This window comes from Taudactylus pleione, unplaced genomic scaffold (assembly GCF_031769625.1).
Source record: "Taudactylus pleione unplaced genomic scaffold, aTauple2 ptg000205l, whole genome shotgun sequence".
In the NCBI taxonomy this organism is placed as follows: Eukaryota; Metazoa; Chordata; class Amphibia; order Anura; family Myobatrachidae; genus Taudactylus; species Taudactylus pleione.
Window position 1 is genome coordinate 6,167,072 of NW_028284607.1, and position 16,130 is coordinate 6,183,201.

At 45.7% G+C, this 16,130-nt stretch overlaps 1 protein-coding gene across 3 annotated transcripts in view; it reads right to left on the reverse strand.

Annotated features, from left to right (window-relative positions):
- LOC148518005 (sodium/glucose cotransporter 1-like) overlaps positions 1 to 16,130 on the reverse strand; it is a 153,928-nt gene that overhangs the window by 26,305 nt on the left and 111,493 nt on the right. For all 3 annotated transcript variants that reach the window (XM_088477969.1, XM_088477971.1, XM_088477970.1), the window contains exons 6-11: positions 13,282 to 13,387; positions 4,665 to 4,745; positions 4,292 to 4,512; positions 4,069 to 4,204; positions 3,876 to 3,983; positions 56 to 206 (exon numbers count right to left, since the gene is read on the reverse strand). In XM_088477969.1, the coding sequence (XP_088334095.1) occupies positions 56 to 206; positions 3,876 to 3,983; positions 4,069 to 4,204; positions 4,292 to 4,512; positions 4,665 to 4,745; positions 13,282 to 13,387 (803 nt within the window). The remainder of the gene's footprint in view (positions 1 to 55; positions 207 to 3,875; positions 3,984 to 4,068; positions 4,205 to 4,291; positions 4,513 to 4,664; positions 4,746 to 13,281; positions 13,388 to 16,130) is intronic.

Below are 16,130 nucleotides of genomic sequence, written 5' to 3' on the forward strand. Positions count from 1 at the left end.
AAACACCATCCACCCCAGATGTCAGAGATAGTCTTTAACATCAGGTGTCTCTCACCTCCCTGCTATCATAAGCTCCTTCTCTGATGCCTTCTTACGAATCTTGGTGTAAATGTCCATAGTAAAGAGAGTGCTGGCACTATTGAAGATAGACGTTAGGGAGCTCATGAGAGACGCCAACATTACAGACAACATCAAACCTCGAAGACCTGGAGAAGGCATACAAAGAAATTAGAAAAGTTTAGAGGACCAATTTAAGAAATACAGTATGTAATTGGAGACAAAATTAATGTTACTGAATAGAAGTTCTATGAAAACCACCTGGGCTTGGACCCCAGTCATTATCAGAAGCACTAGTAACTCTGGTACCACATAACATCTGACAAGACACAATGCTCATTTATCATGCTCACCATTACGTGATGATCATCCGCCTGACTTTCCCCACCTAGTCTACTTCTTAGTCCACCTTTTCTTATTCCATGGGAACCTTTTCATTTTAAACTGGAAAAGTATTAGGAAGGGGATCAGGGGAAAGGTCAGCTTAATGTGGCCACCCACGGGTGTAAATATTGGGGTAGGAGCAGAACCGTAACTAGACTTTTTGGTGCCCTGTGCCAGAAAGAACATTGGCGCCCCCCTAATTTTTCAAAGCGACATTATGCACCCAAAAAAGGGGAATGGCCTCATGGGAAAGGGCCAGGGAAGAGAAAGGGGAGGCCAGGAAATGCTGGAGACGAAATAAGAGGGAGCTACAAGTGAGAATGATAATAAACAGAAATTTTACAGGCCCAAACAGCGCCCCCTGACCTGTGCGATGGCACCGGCCGCACTACCCTATCTACGGCCCTGGGTAAGAATGGTAACAGCTGCTACAGTTGCCTTGGAGGCCCAACTGTGTCTCCTAAGGTACATACTACATACTACACAGGCTCAAAACAACAATGAGGTGAACAGACAAGAGATAATGGGGACAAGCACAAGAGAAGACATCCTTTATTAAGAACATTTTTTCATATAGATAAGGGGCAGGTTTCAGAGAGTGTTGTAGAAAAACAGTACATGTGAAATGTCTTTAGATTATATTATCGGGGTGGTTTATGTGTCTGTGGGCCTGATTCAGAGATGGTTGCTAGTCGCAGCCACTCTCGCAGTATCGGTATCGGGATTATGCAATTGCTAATCTCAGCCTTCCCTTTGTGCTGCATGGTGTGGTGGAGAGTACGAGAGGTGAGACATCCACTTTCATGCTTCAATGGAGATTGTAAATGCTACAACGTCAACACAACATCAGTTGCAATATTGAAATTTGCGGTAGCCCAGGGTCTATTCTAGCTACTCTCCTCTAATCCAAATAAACATGGCCTCTGAAGCTGTGGATATGAGATTGGGAATGCAGCAGTGTTCCAAGACACTCTCATAAATCACCCATAAAACTGCTCCTATTTGCACTCACTCGGAGTCACCTCCCAGTATTCACACTGAAATGCCCCAGTTATCGCAAACCCCTTCTCATGTGCTAGTGATGCCTTAAGCAATTGCGATCGCCATTGGACACTTGGCTAAGTATTTCAAGGACTTTTCACACACAGGGGTCTATTTACTAAGCAGTGTTAGGAGACAGAGTGAAAAGTGATAAGATAGTGATAAGGTGCCAGCCAATCAGCTCCCAACTGTTATTTTTAAAATACAGTTGGGAGCTGATTGGCTGCCACCTTATCACTTTTCACTCTGTCTCCTAACACTGCTTAGTAAATAGGCCCCACAGTAGCAAAAAAAATTGCTCAACCGTGGGAACATCGAAACCGCATTCCATCTCTGCATCAGGTTATATGTAGTGAGTGTCATTAATGAGCAGGAGTTTTTTTTTTTTTTGCACCAGGAAAATGTGACCACAACATTGGAGGCTACTATTGGGTATGATTTGCAAAGCAGCTACTACATGGTACATAACAATACACATATTCCAATACTTATCCCCAATGGTGCTTTTTAGCACGAGTCCGGCAGTTCAAATCCCGATGCCGGAAGAATGGCACTAGAAGATCCCGACAGGGTAAGTATTTGTACTATTTCTAACCCTCTCCCCCCTAACCCTAACCCTCCTTTAGGGGTGCCTAACCCTAACCTCCCCCCGTAAGTGCCTAAACTTAACCCCCGCTTCCTAAACATAACAATTCCGGGGAGGGGGGGTGCCTAGCCCTAACCTCCCCCCCCCGGGGGTGCCTAACCCTAAACCCCCCTTCCCCTAGCCTGACCCTAACCCTCCCAAGAGGTTGCCTAACCCTAAGCCCCCCCAGGAGCCTCTAACCTAACCCTCCCCCCCTGCGGCTGTCCGCACCTGCCACCCGGCTTACCTTCATTCGGATCCCGACGTAGGGATAATGATAGGCGTTGGGATTTCGACGCCTATCATTAGTCCCTTGTCGGGATATGGCAGTCGGGAAGCCGGCGGTCGTCATTTCGACCGCTGGCTTCCTGACTACATACCCATTTTAACTGTGGTACAATTTCATGCATTTAAATAGCGGGCTAAACATTATTATCCGAAAATCATTGTACTGGATTGGAAGTAAGCACTACTTGTGCAGGCTAGCATGTACATTTACTATACACTCCACCATCAACGCATCTTTAAACATAGTTATATAATTCCAGCGGGTGGTGCTTTATTATTAATTACATATGGACAATGAGATTAGTGTAACAGATTGGTCTTGTTCTTGGCAATACATTAAAATGGGATTTATATTTCTTGGTTTAAAAACTACAGAAGCCCAAAGTAGTAGCCATAAATCGATCTTCCTGAGACAGTATCAGTAGGAATCTCTATCTGCCAGACCACCACTCTCTACTAACACCCTTATGGGATGACCCCTTGTTCCCTCTGGGGCAGAGTGATGAGATGGCCAACAGGTGGAAAGCAGCAGGCATAACACACTGATAGAGGGCTTTGCCTCGTTGTAGAATTACAGGAAGAACGCACCCTTCCCAACGATAAGTTCTAACATTGGCCCTCATTCAGAGCCGTACGCTCTGAGCAGAGCGCACGCTCTGAATGAGGGCCGGCCTCCATGAAAATGGAGCGTCCTTCTGGACGCTCGTATAGCTGTGGGTCACCACCCACAGGCTATACGAGCGTGCATTTTGATGGCCGCGATGGTCGAGACCATCGCGACCATCGAAATTGCGAGCCGGAGCCTGCGGTTGAGGTTTTCAACCGCAAGCTCCGGAGTGATTTTGGCTCTATCAGAGTCAAAATCACTCCCACTGACATCACTAGTGATGTCAGTGGGCCGGCTTTTGACGGGAGGCGTTCCCGTGGGAACGCCACCGTCAGGGAGGCACGCCCCCGGCACGCCTACCAAAGGGGGCGTGCTGTCAATCAACATTGACAGCACGCCCCCTTTGATCGGACACAACGAGCGAAGGACTTTCCTTCGCTCGTCGCGTCTGGCGCATGCGCACGACGGAGCTCCCTCCGTCGTGCGCATGCTCAGTCCAGAACATCAACCCACTTGCGAGCGGACAGCCGCTCGCGAGTGGGTCTGAATCAGGCCCATTATTTCCAAATAGGCCAATTTATCCAGACCACTCTCAAAGAAGCATCATGTAGAAAATGTTCCCAAATAGAATGTGAATGCAGATACTACCCTAACTTAGATATACATGAATCAGCTTAGGGGAGACCCATAGGATACTCGGTGATAGAGGACACACGGAACAGAAAACATAAAAAAGAATAACAAAAAGACCTATTAGCATGGCTATAAATTCCTATAAAATCTGCAGCAGATGGTTCCTGGCTCCGGAAAGACTTCACCTCAGACTTTAAATCAATGCTGCAGAAATTGTGGCCAAATAGGCAGTTTTCTCACCATCTGGCATCAATTCAATCACCAGTGTTGGGTAAGCGATATTGGTACATCCAACCTTTGTTTGACAGAATTTATAACATTCATCAGGATTCACACAGGCTATTTGATCTACAAACAGAAACACAAGACATATAATTCTTAGTCTTCTTGTAAAATACTGTAGCTCTGTAAACCTCTGAAGTAATCGTTTTACCTGTGTACAAAATGCGGCTGATCATTCCTGGAAACACCATCAGAAACATGGGCAGCAGTTTAAGATATCCACAAAGGATACAGCCAGCCTTCACATGTGACATGTTCTTGGCAGAGAGACATCGCTGAACTATTACCTGGTAACAGAAAGTAACTGAATCTTAACATTCACCTATGCTATCTATATAGTTATGGAAAACGTGCTCACCAGATCCGTATATTACCTGATCTGTGCACCAGTACCACAAAGCCAAGATGGTCAGACCAAATATAAGACCAGGCCATGGCATGTCTCCATTGATGGGATCTCGGAAAATGTGGAAAGCATCAGCTCTTGGAGTGTAGCACGCTGGATTAATCGGTACGCCATTATTTGTGGTGTTAGAAGGAATGGCCTTCATATATTTATCCATAAAAGCTTCATATCCACCAACTTTGTTGAATGCTTAAAAAGAGATTGTAGATGTATACGAATAATGTAATATTGGATACATAATCATCGGGGACCAGCTGAATAGGCCTGTTAGTGATGTCATAGTCAGGCACACAGAGCCCTATACTGATGGGCAGAACTTATATACGACACATAAGACTTACCAAAGCCCATGAGGATGAAAGAGCCTACAAGCATGATGATTGTCTGTAGTGTATCCGTGTAAATGACAGCCGCCAGACCACCTGCAATGATAGAAGACCAGTCCATTAGTTGAAAAGTGAACAGAGTAGACATGAATAAAATGTACAATGCACCCTCTTTATTTTGCCTTCTTTACAACACCACTCTCAGTCACCACCTGACATATTTCTATGCTTTAAATTAATGATGTCCATTTCCAACCAGAGCTGAGATAGCTGATTATGAAGGTGCAGTCTACTGGATATTAGTTTTTTTAGGTTCTTTAATAAATGAAGAGGCGAGTGGATGAAGGTGTTTTGTTAAAGATACATTATTAAACTAGAAACTGACTTGGACATAATATAATATAATATGTACATACTGTGAACTACCAACATTTAAAATAACATTGTTACTATGATCCCTAAATCATAGCACCTTCATCCATTAAAAAAAAAAAAAAAATTCAGAAAATTGTTACATAAAACCTTTATCTACTCACCTCTCCAATTTTTATTGATTTTTCAAATGTTACAAAGATGGGCCGGTATCCAATTAGCAGAGGTAGATTATCGGTAAATTATCGTTATCAAATTAGCCCCGAAGTCCGGCCCGATGCCGGAACTTATCGGGGATATTTTTCCGGGACCTGATGTGTCTCGAAAAATAATCCTCGAGAAGTGGTGTGTTTTCGCCAGTGCAATGGCGAAAACACATAGGTCCTTGAACTGTTCACCAAAACAAATAGGATAGGGTGATAAAAAAATAGGTAAAAAACAGGGATTATCGGCGAAAAAAGAAGGAGTTATGGTAAAACTTACTGTACCCTTGTTAACTCTCTTTCTTCAAAGTCCATAGGGTCCACAGGGAGACAATGGGTGCAGGTGGGACTTGGAGGTCCGGACTACAACAGCAAAGCTTTTTCAATCCCAGGATGAAGAAAGGCAAGTATTCTAGAAACCTTAAAAACTTGAGGGTCATCAATTCTAGGAGCACACCACTGGAAATATGTATGCCAAACCCGGTGATAAATCCTGGCAGAGGCCAGTTTATGTGCTCTGAGCATGATCTGAACCACAGAGCTAGAAAATCCCATAGACCTTAGGAGGGAAGTCTCAAGAGCCAAGCCGTTAAAGACAGGTGGGCCAGGTCCGGATGTAGACAGGGACCCTGAGACAACAGGTCTGGTCATAGAGGAAGTTGAAGAGAAACGTCTATGGAGAAACTTTGAAGGTCAGAGTACCAATGGCGTCTGGGCCAAGCTGAAGCTACCAACAGGATTGTGCCCCCTTCCTGTTTGAATTTCCGAAGAACCCGAGGAAGAAGGGAGATTGAAGGGAAGAGGTGCGCCAAATGGAAGGTCCACCTCACAGATAATGCGTCCATGAAGGTCGCGTTGGGGGTCTCTTGTCCTGGCTCCATATACTGGAAGTTTGTGGTTGTGTTGTGAGGTCATGAGGTCCACATTTGGTAGACCCTATTTGTCCACCAGGAGCTGAAAGACTTTTGGATGTAGAGACCACTCCCCTGCATGCACATCATGACGGCTAAAGGAAATCTGCTTCCCAATTGAGAATTCCTGGGATGAACATTGCAGAGATGGCTGGGAGATGGCGTTTGGCCCATGTCAGAATGCAGGATTGAGGTAGGCCACACTGCCGTGGCATTGTCAGACTGTACTTGTACTGGCCTGCCCTGAAGAATATCCTGAGCCAGCGTGAGAGCTCTGTAGATACCGGTAGCTCAGAGTTCCAAGACATTGATAGGCAAGATCGCCTCAGCTGGAGTCCAGCATCCTTGGAAGGACTGCACCCCACCTGTGAAGGCTTGCGTCTGTGTTTAGGGATGCCCAGTCTGGGATCCAATAGGGGTGCCCCTTGTTTAAGTGGAACGTCTGTAGCCACCAGGCTAGGGACAGATGAACCTCTGGGGAGAGGCCCATCATCTGGGATCTGAGCAGATGGGGGAGCCCGTTCCACCTGGAGAGGATCAGGTGTTGTAGGGGCCTGGAGTGAAAGTGAGCGAACTTCACCATGCCTAACGTGGACACCATGGATCCCAGGGTCTGCATTGCAGAGTGAATTGACACTCGGCGACTATGTAGTAGTCTGCGCACCCGGTGCTGTAATACTGAACCTGAGTCTAGGAGGGCTCCCAGATGTACCATTCTTTTTTGAAGGTGTAAAGGAAGACTTTTTCCAGTTGATTAGCCAACCGTGCATTTGTAAAAAAGCAATGGTTACCTGTAGATGGCGGTGAAGAATTTCTGGGAAACTGGCCAACAGCAAGAGATCGTCTAAGTATGGGAGCCATCTGATCCCTTGACAACAAAAATAAGCCGCCATAACTGCCATGATCTTGGTAAAGACCCAAGAAAGGCCAAAAGGCAAAGCTTGAAATTGGTAATGTTGCTGTAGTATAGCAAACCGGAGATATTGTTGATGAGAAAGCGCTATATGTACATGTAGGTAAGCATTCTGAATGTACAGAGACACCCTATATATCCCCAGGCTGCATAGCCAGGACAATAGAGCGGAGGGTTTCCATACAAAACCTGGGTAACCTGATAAACATGTTCAGAGACTTGAGTATAGGCCGATGAGACCGGTTGGGCTTCTGAACTTAGAAGGTAGAATAATAGCCCTTCCCTCGCTGTGAGGAGGGTACCGGAATTATTACTCCTGAGAGCAGTAAGGTCTGAATGGCCTTATCAAACAGCAGGGCCTTGCTTGGGTCCGATGGAGGTTCTGTTCAAAATAATTGCTGGGTGGGGTGTCGTCTCAACAAGGATAGGGCATGTCAGTGGGAGACCACTTCTCTTACCAGGTGTCTGATGTGGTCTGACGCCAGAACTGGGCGAATTGAAAAAGTCGCCCCCCCCAGGGACAGGCCTGCCCCGTCAGGCTCGAGGCTTTCCCTCAGGTTTGGTAGGTGGACGTCTAGTAGCCCAGGTTTGTTTGGTCCTAGGCTTGGAACCCTTAGATAACGCCTGATGCCTAGGGATTAAAAGGATGACATCCGAGGCTTTGCATTATATGCAGAGGGCGAGAACACCGTCTTGGAAGCTGCCAAGGTAGTCACAATTTTGTCCAATTCTGGGCCAAACAGGATATCCCCAGAATAAGGCAGAGACACCAATGCCTTTTTAGAGCCCGATTCTGCCTTCCATGAGCGAAGCCAAACAATACGGTGGGCTACTATGGACGTGGCAGATGCCTTGGAAGCTAGGAGGGTAGTATCCAGAGCTGCTTCACCTAAATAGGAGGCTGCATCTCTAATGTGAGATATGTAGGACAGCTGTTTCCTCGAAGCATCAGAGGAAACAGCCTCTGCCCAACTCTCAATGGCCTCTGCCCAACTTCTAGGGCCTCTGCCCAACTCTCAATGGCTTTTGCCACCCAGGCCGTAGCCCTAGCAGGATGAGTATATAGATTTTAGACAAGCTTCCATCCTTCTATCCGTAGTCTCCTTCAAGGAGGTTGCAGTATGGGTAGGTTAGGTAGCATTCTTAACCAGACGTGTCATGCGGGAATCCACTGCTGGGGGAACTTCCCATTTAGTGCAATCAGTAGCTGGAAGAGGGTAAAAGGAACTTAAATGTTACTTTAGGTAGCTGAAATCTTTTACTGGGTATATTCCATGCCTCACTCATATTATCAGATAGCCGATCAGAGTGAGAAAACTCTGGCAAAACGACCTTTTGTTGTTTAAATAGTGGATCTTTTGCCTTAGGAGTGGGTTCTGTCTCTTCTATTTGAGGGATAGATTTTACAGCTCTGACAAGTGCAGGTATAATCAACTTGGAGGGCGCTCCTCCTCTCCCGATGGGGAGTCAGAGGGGCCTATTCATCAAACGATAAATGGTCCGGTAACCATGCAGAACCGCTAGCATATTTAAGTTACCGGGCCATTCATCATCAGCGGTCCGATAGGACCCCCTTGGTATTCAGCTAACTCCGAAAACTGAACGTTTTTGGAGTTTGCTGCCGAGAACAAGCGCCATCTTCAGATGGCGCTTGCTCTCGAAGCCACGCTCCTTCCGATGGGAAGGAGTTCTGGGGATGCAAAGAGGAATCCAAGCGGATCCCTCCGCTGCCTCCTCACTACCTCCCCGGTGGCTGTGCGCATGCGTGACCTCGGGTTACGCATGCATAGCCGGGCCAACGGGGAGGAGGTAAGTAACGCAGCTACATCTGTAGCTGTGATACTAACCGAGGGGACAGCTGCTTTTCGGAGCAGTTGTCCCCTCGCTGGAGCAATGATGATTTGCTTTGGTGTAATCTATCCCTCGCAGCGAGTTCAATACTTCATCATCGGAGGCCAAATAGGCCCCAGAGTGAGAGAAGTCTGCATCTTCAGCCTCCCCAGATGATAAATCAGAATCTGATAACTGGGTGGACTGGGAAGATAACACAGCTCGCTTAGTAGGTGTCCTAGGTACGGGTCTCTCCTTTTGCAGCATTTGTTGAAAAGCTGTAGAGGTATTAACCAGACTCTGCACTGAGGTAGAAAACGTGGCTACTCATAGGGGAGGCAAAGGTTTTGCAGGCAGTACACGTTGTGGCCATCCCATAGGGGGAGCTACCACAGGGACCGCTAGGTGGTCTGCAATTTTTGCTAGCACCTGTGAAAAAGTAGCCCAGCGTAGGAGAAAACAGCGGGGCTGATGGGCCCGGGGCAGTATAACAAGATGCACAAAGACTATCCTGAATGAGGTCCTTTGAAGCTAAGCCTGCTGAGCAGGACTTACAAGATACCAAATTGGGAGCAGCAGGCTGCTTGTTATTCTTGTCTCTGCCAGGCATGGCTGTAAAAATAATGTAACACACAATCTAGCACAGTGCAGTGAGCAACCCTGATGTATGTGCAATATGGCACAGTGTAGTGCGCAACTGCGATATATAGTATGTGATAGTCCTCACAAATATAGGGAGATGTGAGGTACAATGAACCCCCTATACCATAGTATGCCAGGGTTATAGTGAAATAAAGGCAAAGGTATAAGCTGACAGTAATAGGAAAAAAAGAAAACAGACAGCAGCACTAGCACAAGTCACATACAATACAGAATATGCAATATAACTGCAATGGGCACTAAAATCAACTACACAAACCGCAGTGGCTGGCAGAATATAGTGCTGCATAAAAATGGCCCTTGGGAGAGGTATACAAGGAGACTGGACCTAGCGTTCCCGGGGGCCTGAATGCAGAAAATGGCTGGCGTGCGTCTCTGAGGGGGTGGACGGTGAGGGAGCAACAAGACCGCAGTGGAATGGTGCCCTGAGCTGGGGGAGGGGCCACAGGGAGAGCGCCTTCTCCCCTATGCTGACATTAACCACCGGGTTCCCTGGCCTTAAACAGTGCCCTGCACCAGTGCTAGTAATGCTCTGGTGGTCTAGTGGAGTCCCAGACACACAGGTGTCCACATCAGCGCCTCTGGTCTGTCTCCTGAGACCAGAGGCAAGACTGCGCTTAAAGACGCAGGTAACCGCAAGCGGGGATCCGCCTTACCTGTTCCCTTGAGTCCTGGCTGCAGTCTGGGGTCTGAGGAGCCTCGCTAGCTGGGTCCCCCTCAGAGCCCCGCTGGGAGTACCGAGCCAAGGGCTGGTGTCACGGCACCACGGAGGGGAGATGGAGCAGCAGTGCAGACGTCCAAAGGACTGTCTAGCGCTGCTGTTCAGTAGTAAAATAAATGAAAAGAAAGGTAAATCATAAAAATAAGCTTGGCTGCTTAATATCAGCCCCACTGTTATAATGGTGGTTCACTTCCTGCCGGACACCAATGAAGCTGAGTTGCCCTCAGGCTGTGGGCAGGGTATAGGGGGGAGGACCGGAGCATCCTAGGATTGAAAAATCTTTGCTGTTGGTGTCCGGTCCTCCAAGTCCCACCTACACCCATTGTCTCCTTATGGAGCCCTATGGACCCTGAAGAAGAAATCCCTGTTTTTCGTCATCGAAAATATATCCAGGCTAATTGGACACTGGCCATGGTGTTCTAGAATTAGAATAAAGAACTTTGCACTGAACCAACAAAGATGGATACTAAGGGGGAGACTTATCATAAGCTTGGAGAGAGATAAAGTACAAAACAATAAGCTCATAACTGTCATATTACATGCTGCATTTCAAAAATGACAGTTAGGAGCTGATTGGTTGGTACTTTATCTCTTGCCAATCTTTGCTAAATCTCCCCCTAAATGCTTTAGTCCAGGGCATTTGAGGAGTAAAATATCAGGGGGAAAATGCTTTAAGAATGTAATACCCAAAATAGACGGAGATTCTGATTTGCAGCAGAATGGGGGGGGAGAATTGAGGGGAATCCAGTTTATTTTCATTAGTCTGGTAAAATCTACTATCCTATTGGCTATTTTTGCTTGCAACACAAGTACGTCTATTTGATCTAAACAGATTATGAATTAGATGATGGCTAGATTCAGCAACTGTGCCTTGATCTGTATCACTGTATTAGCATATTGGGTTTTTTATATGCCAGGTAATGGGAGTGAAAAGTACCTATTATTTGAATTTAGAGTGACAAATAACTTGAAGATATTTCTGACCCCAGAGGATTAGGACACTACTCGGTTATGGCGTATTTAGAAGAGTGCATCTAGGATACAGTACTTACAGAGGGCTGCAGCAAGTGCACAATGCATGTGACCTTTGTATATTTGCAAGCAACTATTATTTTATGATAGGATAATGTGTGATAAGTGCTCTGCTCAGATATAACCGCTCCTCACTACAGGATCAACCACACGTCAACATTTCTTCTAAGTCCATGGATACAGATTACCCCAGTAACATGTTTTTATATTCATATCTGCCTCCCAGGTGTGGCCCTACGGGCAGGAAAATATCCTATAAGCCCTTCAATGCCATAGAATAACAGGAGATGTCTATAGGAGAGCCCATAAAAATGCATTTACACAACATGAAAGTATTTACTGACATAAAGCACCAGAATATAGATAACGTTACAGATAAGACTGCAAATCCCTACATTCAATAAGAGTATAATGCTGCCAGTATGCACATACAGTAACACATAAGGATTACTTTGCTTAAAGTATTCTGCAATCAGGATGCATAAAACAGACTTACTACTTCCTAAGCACAGTCAGAGTGTAAGCATAAGCAGAAAATAGGAGTATTATTCAGATAGACTACCAGTGACCAAGATTGAATACCCTGAAGAGGACTATTCGTATAAAGGACTTACATTAAAATAAAATCATAATGAGGGTGTATGTCGTATTTTGCTGAACTATCTGCTCTAATTGCATTCCCTAATACTAGTATCATGAAAGTACATGGCTACTGTTGTGTGAGAGTAAATGTTCTTACATGATATAAAGTGCTCTATTTACAACAATCCGCATTTTGAATGCAGATTGTAGTGTGATATTACCGACTGATTCGCATTGCGAATTCAGGCAATATCACAGGGATTTACTAAAAATCCCTTGCAGGGACAGAGATGCGATAAAGCTCTGTCCCTGCGAATCCCCTCCACACACTAGTCACGGTATTTTAGCAAAAAATACTGTGACGAGTGCCCGCGCATGCGCCGAACGCCCGCCGTTAAGCCCCGTCCCGTCGCTAAGCCCCGCCCCGCATGATCGCGACCCCCCCCCCCCCCGCAACCCACCCTCACTTAATTGCACTTACCTGCAGTGATCTGGGCTCCAGTGATGTCCTCCATGGCTCCGGTCAGCTGACATCCCATCCTGCACTGGGACCTGGACATTCTGATGACCGGGTACCAGTGCATGATGGGAGACCAGCTGACCGAAGGGAGGACATCACCGGAGCCCCAATCTCCGGTCCCTGGACTCTGGTAAGTTTTTCTTTTCACTATATAGATTTTTTGAAGCAGTGATCAGCGTGTGGTCTGTTTAGACCACACAGCTGATCATTGGGGCTGGCTCCGGGCTCTGTTCTGCCTGTTAGAGCTGAGCAGGAGTCCGGTAACCGGGGGAGACCCTGGATAACGCCACCTCCAGGTGCCGTTATTATCACAGGGCTTCCCCCGATATTTTTTTCACAATTTATTTTTAGTAACTACCAGGCAGATCGCATTTCCCATTACAATGATGGGAAATGCGATCTGATTACTAAAAATAAGTGATAATTAGGGCTTGGAGTAGAATTTTATGAATTCTACTCCAATTGCCCTTTAGGTGAAACTAAAATAATGTGAAAAGGGTGTGAAAACACCCTTTTTCACTTTATTTTAGTAAAATAATGATAATAAATAGAGCCCTAAATATCATACAAGTTGTATCATTAGGTACTGTAAAAGGTACATGCCATAGAACATTATTAGATGAAGTTCATAGCTCTATAACAGTGGTGGGCAATAAGCGGCCCTCCAGCTGTTGTTGAATTAGAAATCCCAACATGCATTGCAACATTTTAGCCTGGCCAAATAGCAAAACTGTGGCAGTGCATGCTGGGATGTGTAGTTTTACAACATCTGGGGGGCCGCTTACTGCCCACCCCTACTCTAAAAAAATGGTATAATGAGGCTCAGGTGATGGTAAAAATATACAACGCATGGGAACATGTTTGGTAAGGGTTATAAGTGGCACCCACCTGTGACAGTGTACACAGCTGTGATTAGCAGCAGCATTACAATGGCTATGTAGATATTGATCTTCATGGCTTGCTGGATAAAAATGGCCCCTGAGAACATGTCTGCCTAAAGTAAAAGACATTAATTAACAGTTCATGCAGTGTTGAGGTGGTTATATATCACTGATGGGAGCAGGGTAACCACACAGAGGGCTCTATTTACTAAAATCCGCATTGGTAATGCAGATTGTAGTGTGATATTACCGAGTGAATTCGCATTGCGAATTCAGGCAATATCACAGGGATTTACTACAAATCCCTTGCAGGGACAGAGCTTGCGATAAAGCTCTGTCCCTGTTAATCCCCTTCGGAGCCTTATCACGGTATTTTTGCAAAAAATACCGTGACTAAGTGCCCGCACATGCGCCGACCGGTCGCCGCTGCTACCCCCCTCCGGCGATAAGCCCCGTCCCTGGCACTAAGCCCCGCCTCCACGATCGCGGACCCCCCGCGACCCCCCCGCCCCCCCTCGCGACCCCCCTCTCCCTTACTTACACTTACCTGCATGCTCCAGGCCTCCGGTGATGTCCTCCATTCCTCCGGTCAGGTGATCTCCCATACTGCACTGGGGCCTGATCACCTGATGACCGGGCAGCAGTGCACTGTGGGAGACCAGTTGACCGGAGGGGAGTCATCACCGGAGGCCCGATCACCGGTCCCTGGATAAGTAATTTTTTTTTTTACTATTTTTTTTTACAGTAATCAGCTTGCGGTCTGTTTAGACCACACAGCTGATTACTGGGACCGGCTCCCGACTCTGCTCTCCCCGTTAGAGCAGGGCAGGAGGCCGGTAACCGGGGGAGACCCTGGATAACGCCACCTCCAGGTGGCGTTATTGTCACAGGGCTTTCCCCGGTATTTTTTTCACATTTATTTTTAGTAACTATGGTCAGATCACATTTCCCATTACAGTTATGGGAAATGCGATCTGCTTTACTAAAATAAGTAATAACTATAGGTGATACTAAAATAATGTGAAAAGGGTGTGAAAACACCCTTTTTCACATTATTTTAGTAAAAATAATGTTGATAAATAGAGCCCAGAGTAGTAAATAGAGAGCTTTTGTTTGTTGTGAATAAGGTAAAGTGTAAGATATATTTAAGGCATTCAGGGGCCTATTCATTAAACCTAAAAATTCTCTAGAGATAATTAGGTTTAGAACTCGCATGGAGTTCTACCTAATTATAGGTGGAATTCATCATTCCACCTCTCCATAAGTATCTATTCCGAAAAGCTGTCATTTTTGCGATGACAGCTCTTCGGGAAATAGATACATTTCCCTGCCTACACTCCCTTATCGCATCTGGAAACAGTGCTGCGCATGCGCTGTTACATCTGTAAAACCAGCGCATGCGCAGCACTGCCTACAGATGCGTTACGTTTGTGTACCCCCCCACCCCCCTCGCCCCTCCGCTCACCTCCCCCCCCGACTTACCTGTCCGCAAAACAGCCTCCGGCTCCGTCCTGCTGGTCTGTCATGTGGTTTCCCAGCAGACCACATGACAGATTAGAAAATAAAAAAAACTTTTTTTTTTTTTGTCTAAACTTTCTTCTGCTCTGCTGGGGAGCACACATGTCCAACCAGCCTCCGGAGCCTGGGGACGGAGCAGAGCGCTGGAAGGACTTGTCGGGGGACCTGCACACGCGGATACAGGTAAGTTTCACCTGCTATTCACCACCTCACAGTGGCGAATAGTAACTGCATCAAATTCCGAAAATTTATAATTTTCGGAATTTGATGAATACCACAATTTCCACATCCCCATACTAATGTATGGGGAGTGTGGAAATTAATGCAGGAGAACTTAGCAAGGAGATATCTGTGATATCTCCTGTGCTAAGTGGCTACATGAATACCAAAATAACGTTATTTAAGGAAAATGTCCTTAAAAACGTTATTTTAGTGTTGAAGAATAGGCCCCATAGTGTAAAATAAATGGAGGGGATTCTGTGTAAAATATGTGGAGAAGATTCAGCATAATATACATACAGAGGATGCAGTGTAAGAGATGTGGAGAAGATTCAGCATAATATACGTACAGAGGATGCAGTGTAAGATATGTGGAGACGATTCAGCATAATATACGTACAGAGGATACAGTGTAAGATATGTGGAGGCGTTTCAGCATAACATATGTACAGAGGATGCAGTGTAAGAGATGTGTAGAAGATTCAGCATAATATATGTACAGAGGATGCAGTGTAAGATATGTGGAGACGATTCAGCATAATATACGTACAGAGGATACAGTGTAAGATATGTGTAGAAGATTCAGCATAATATACGTACAGAGGATACAGTGTATGAGATGTGGAGAAGATTCAGCATAATATACGTACAGAGGATGCAGTGTAAGATATGCGTAGAAGATTCAGCATAATATACGTACAGAGGATGCAGTGTAAGAGATGTGGAGAAGATTCAGCATAATATATGTACAGAGGATGCAGTGTAAGATATGTGGAGACGATTCAGCATAATATACGTACAGAGGATACAGTGTAAGATATGTGTAGAAGATTCAGCATAATATACGTACAGAGGATACAGTGTATGAGATGTGGAGAAGATTCAGCATAATATACGTACAGAGGATGAGTGTAAGATATGCGTAGAAGATTCAGCATAATATACGTACAGAGGATGCAGTGTAAGAGATGTGGAGAAGATTCAGCATAATATACGTACAGAGGATGCAGTGTAAGAGATGTGGAGAAGATTCAGCATAATATACGTACAGAGGATACAGTGTAAGAGATGTGGAGAAGATTCAGCATAATATACGTACAGAGGATACAGTGTAAGAGA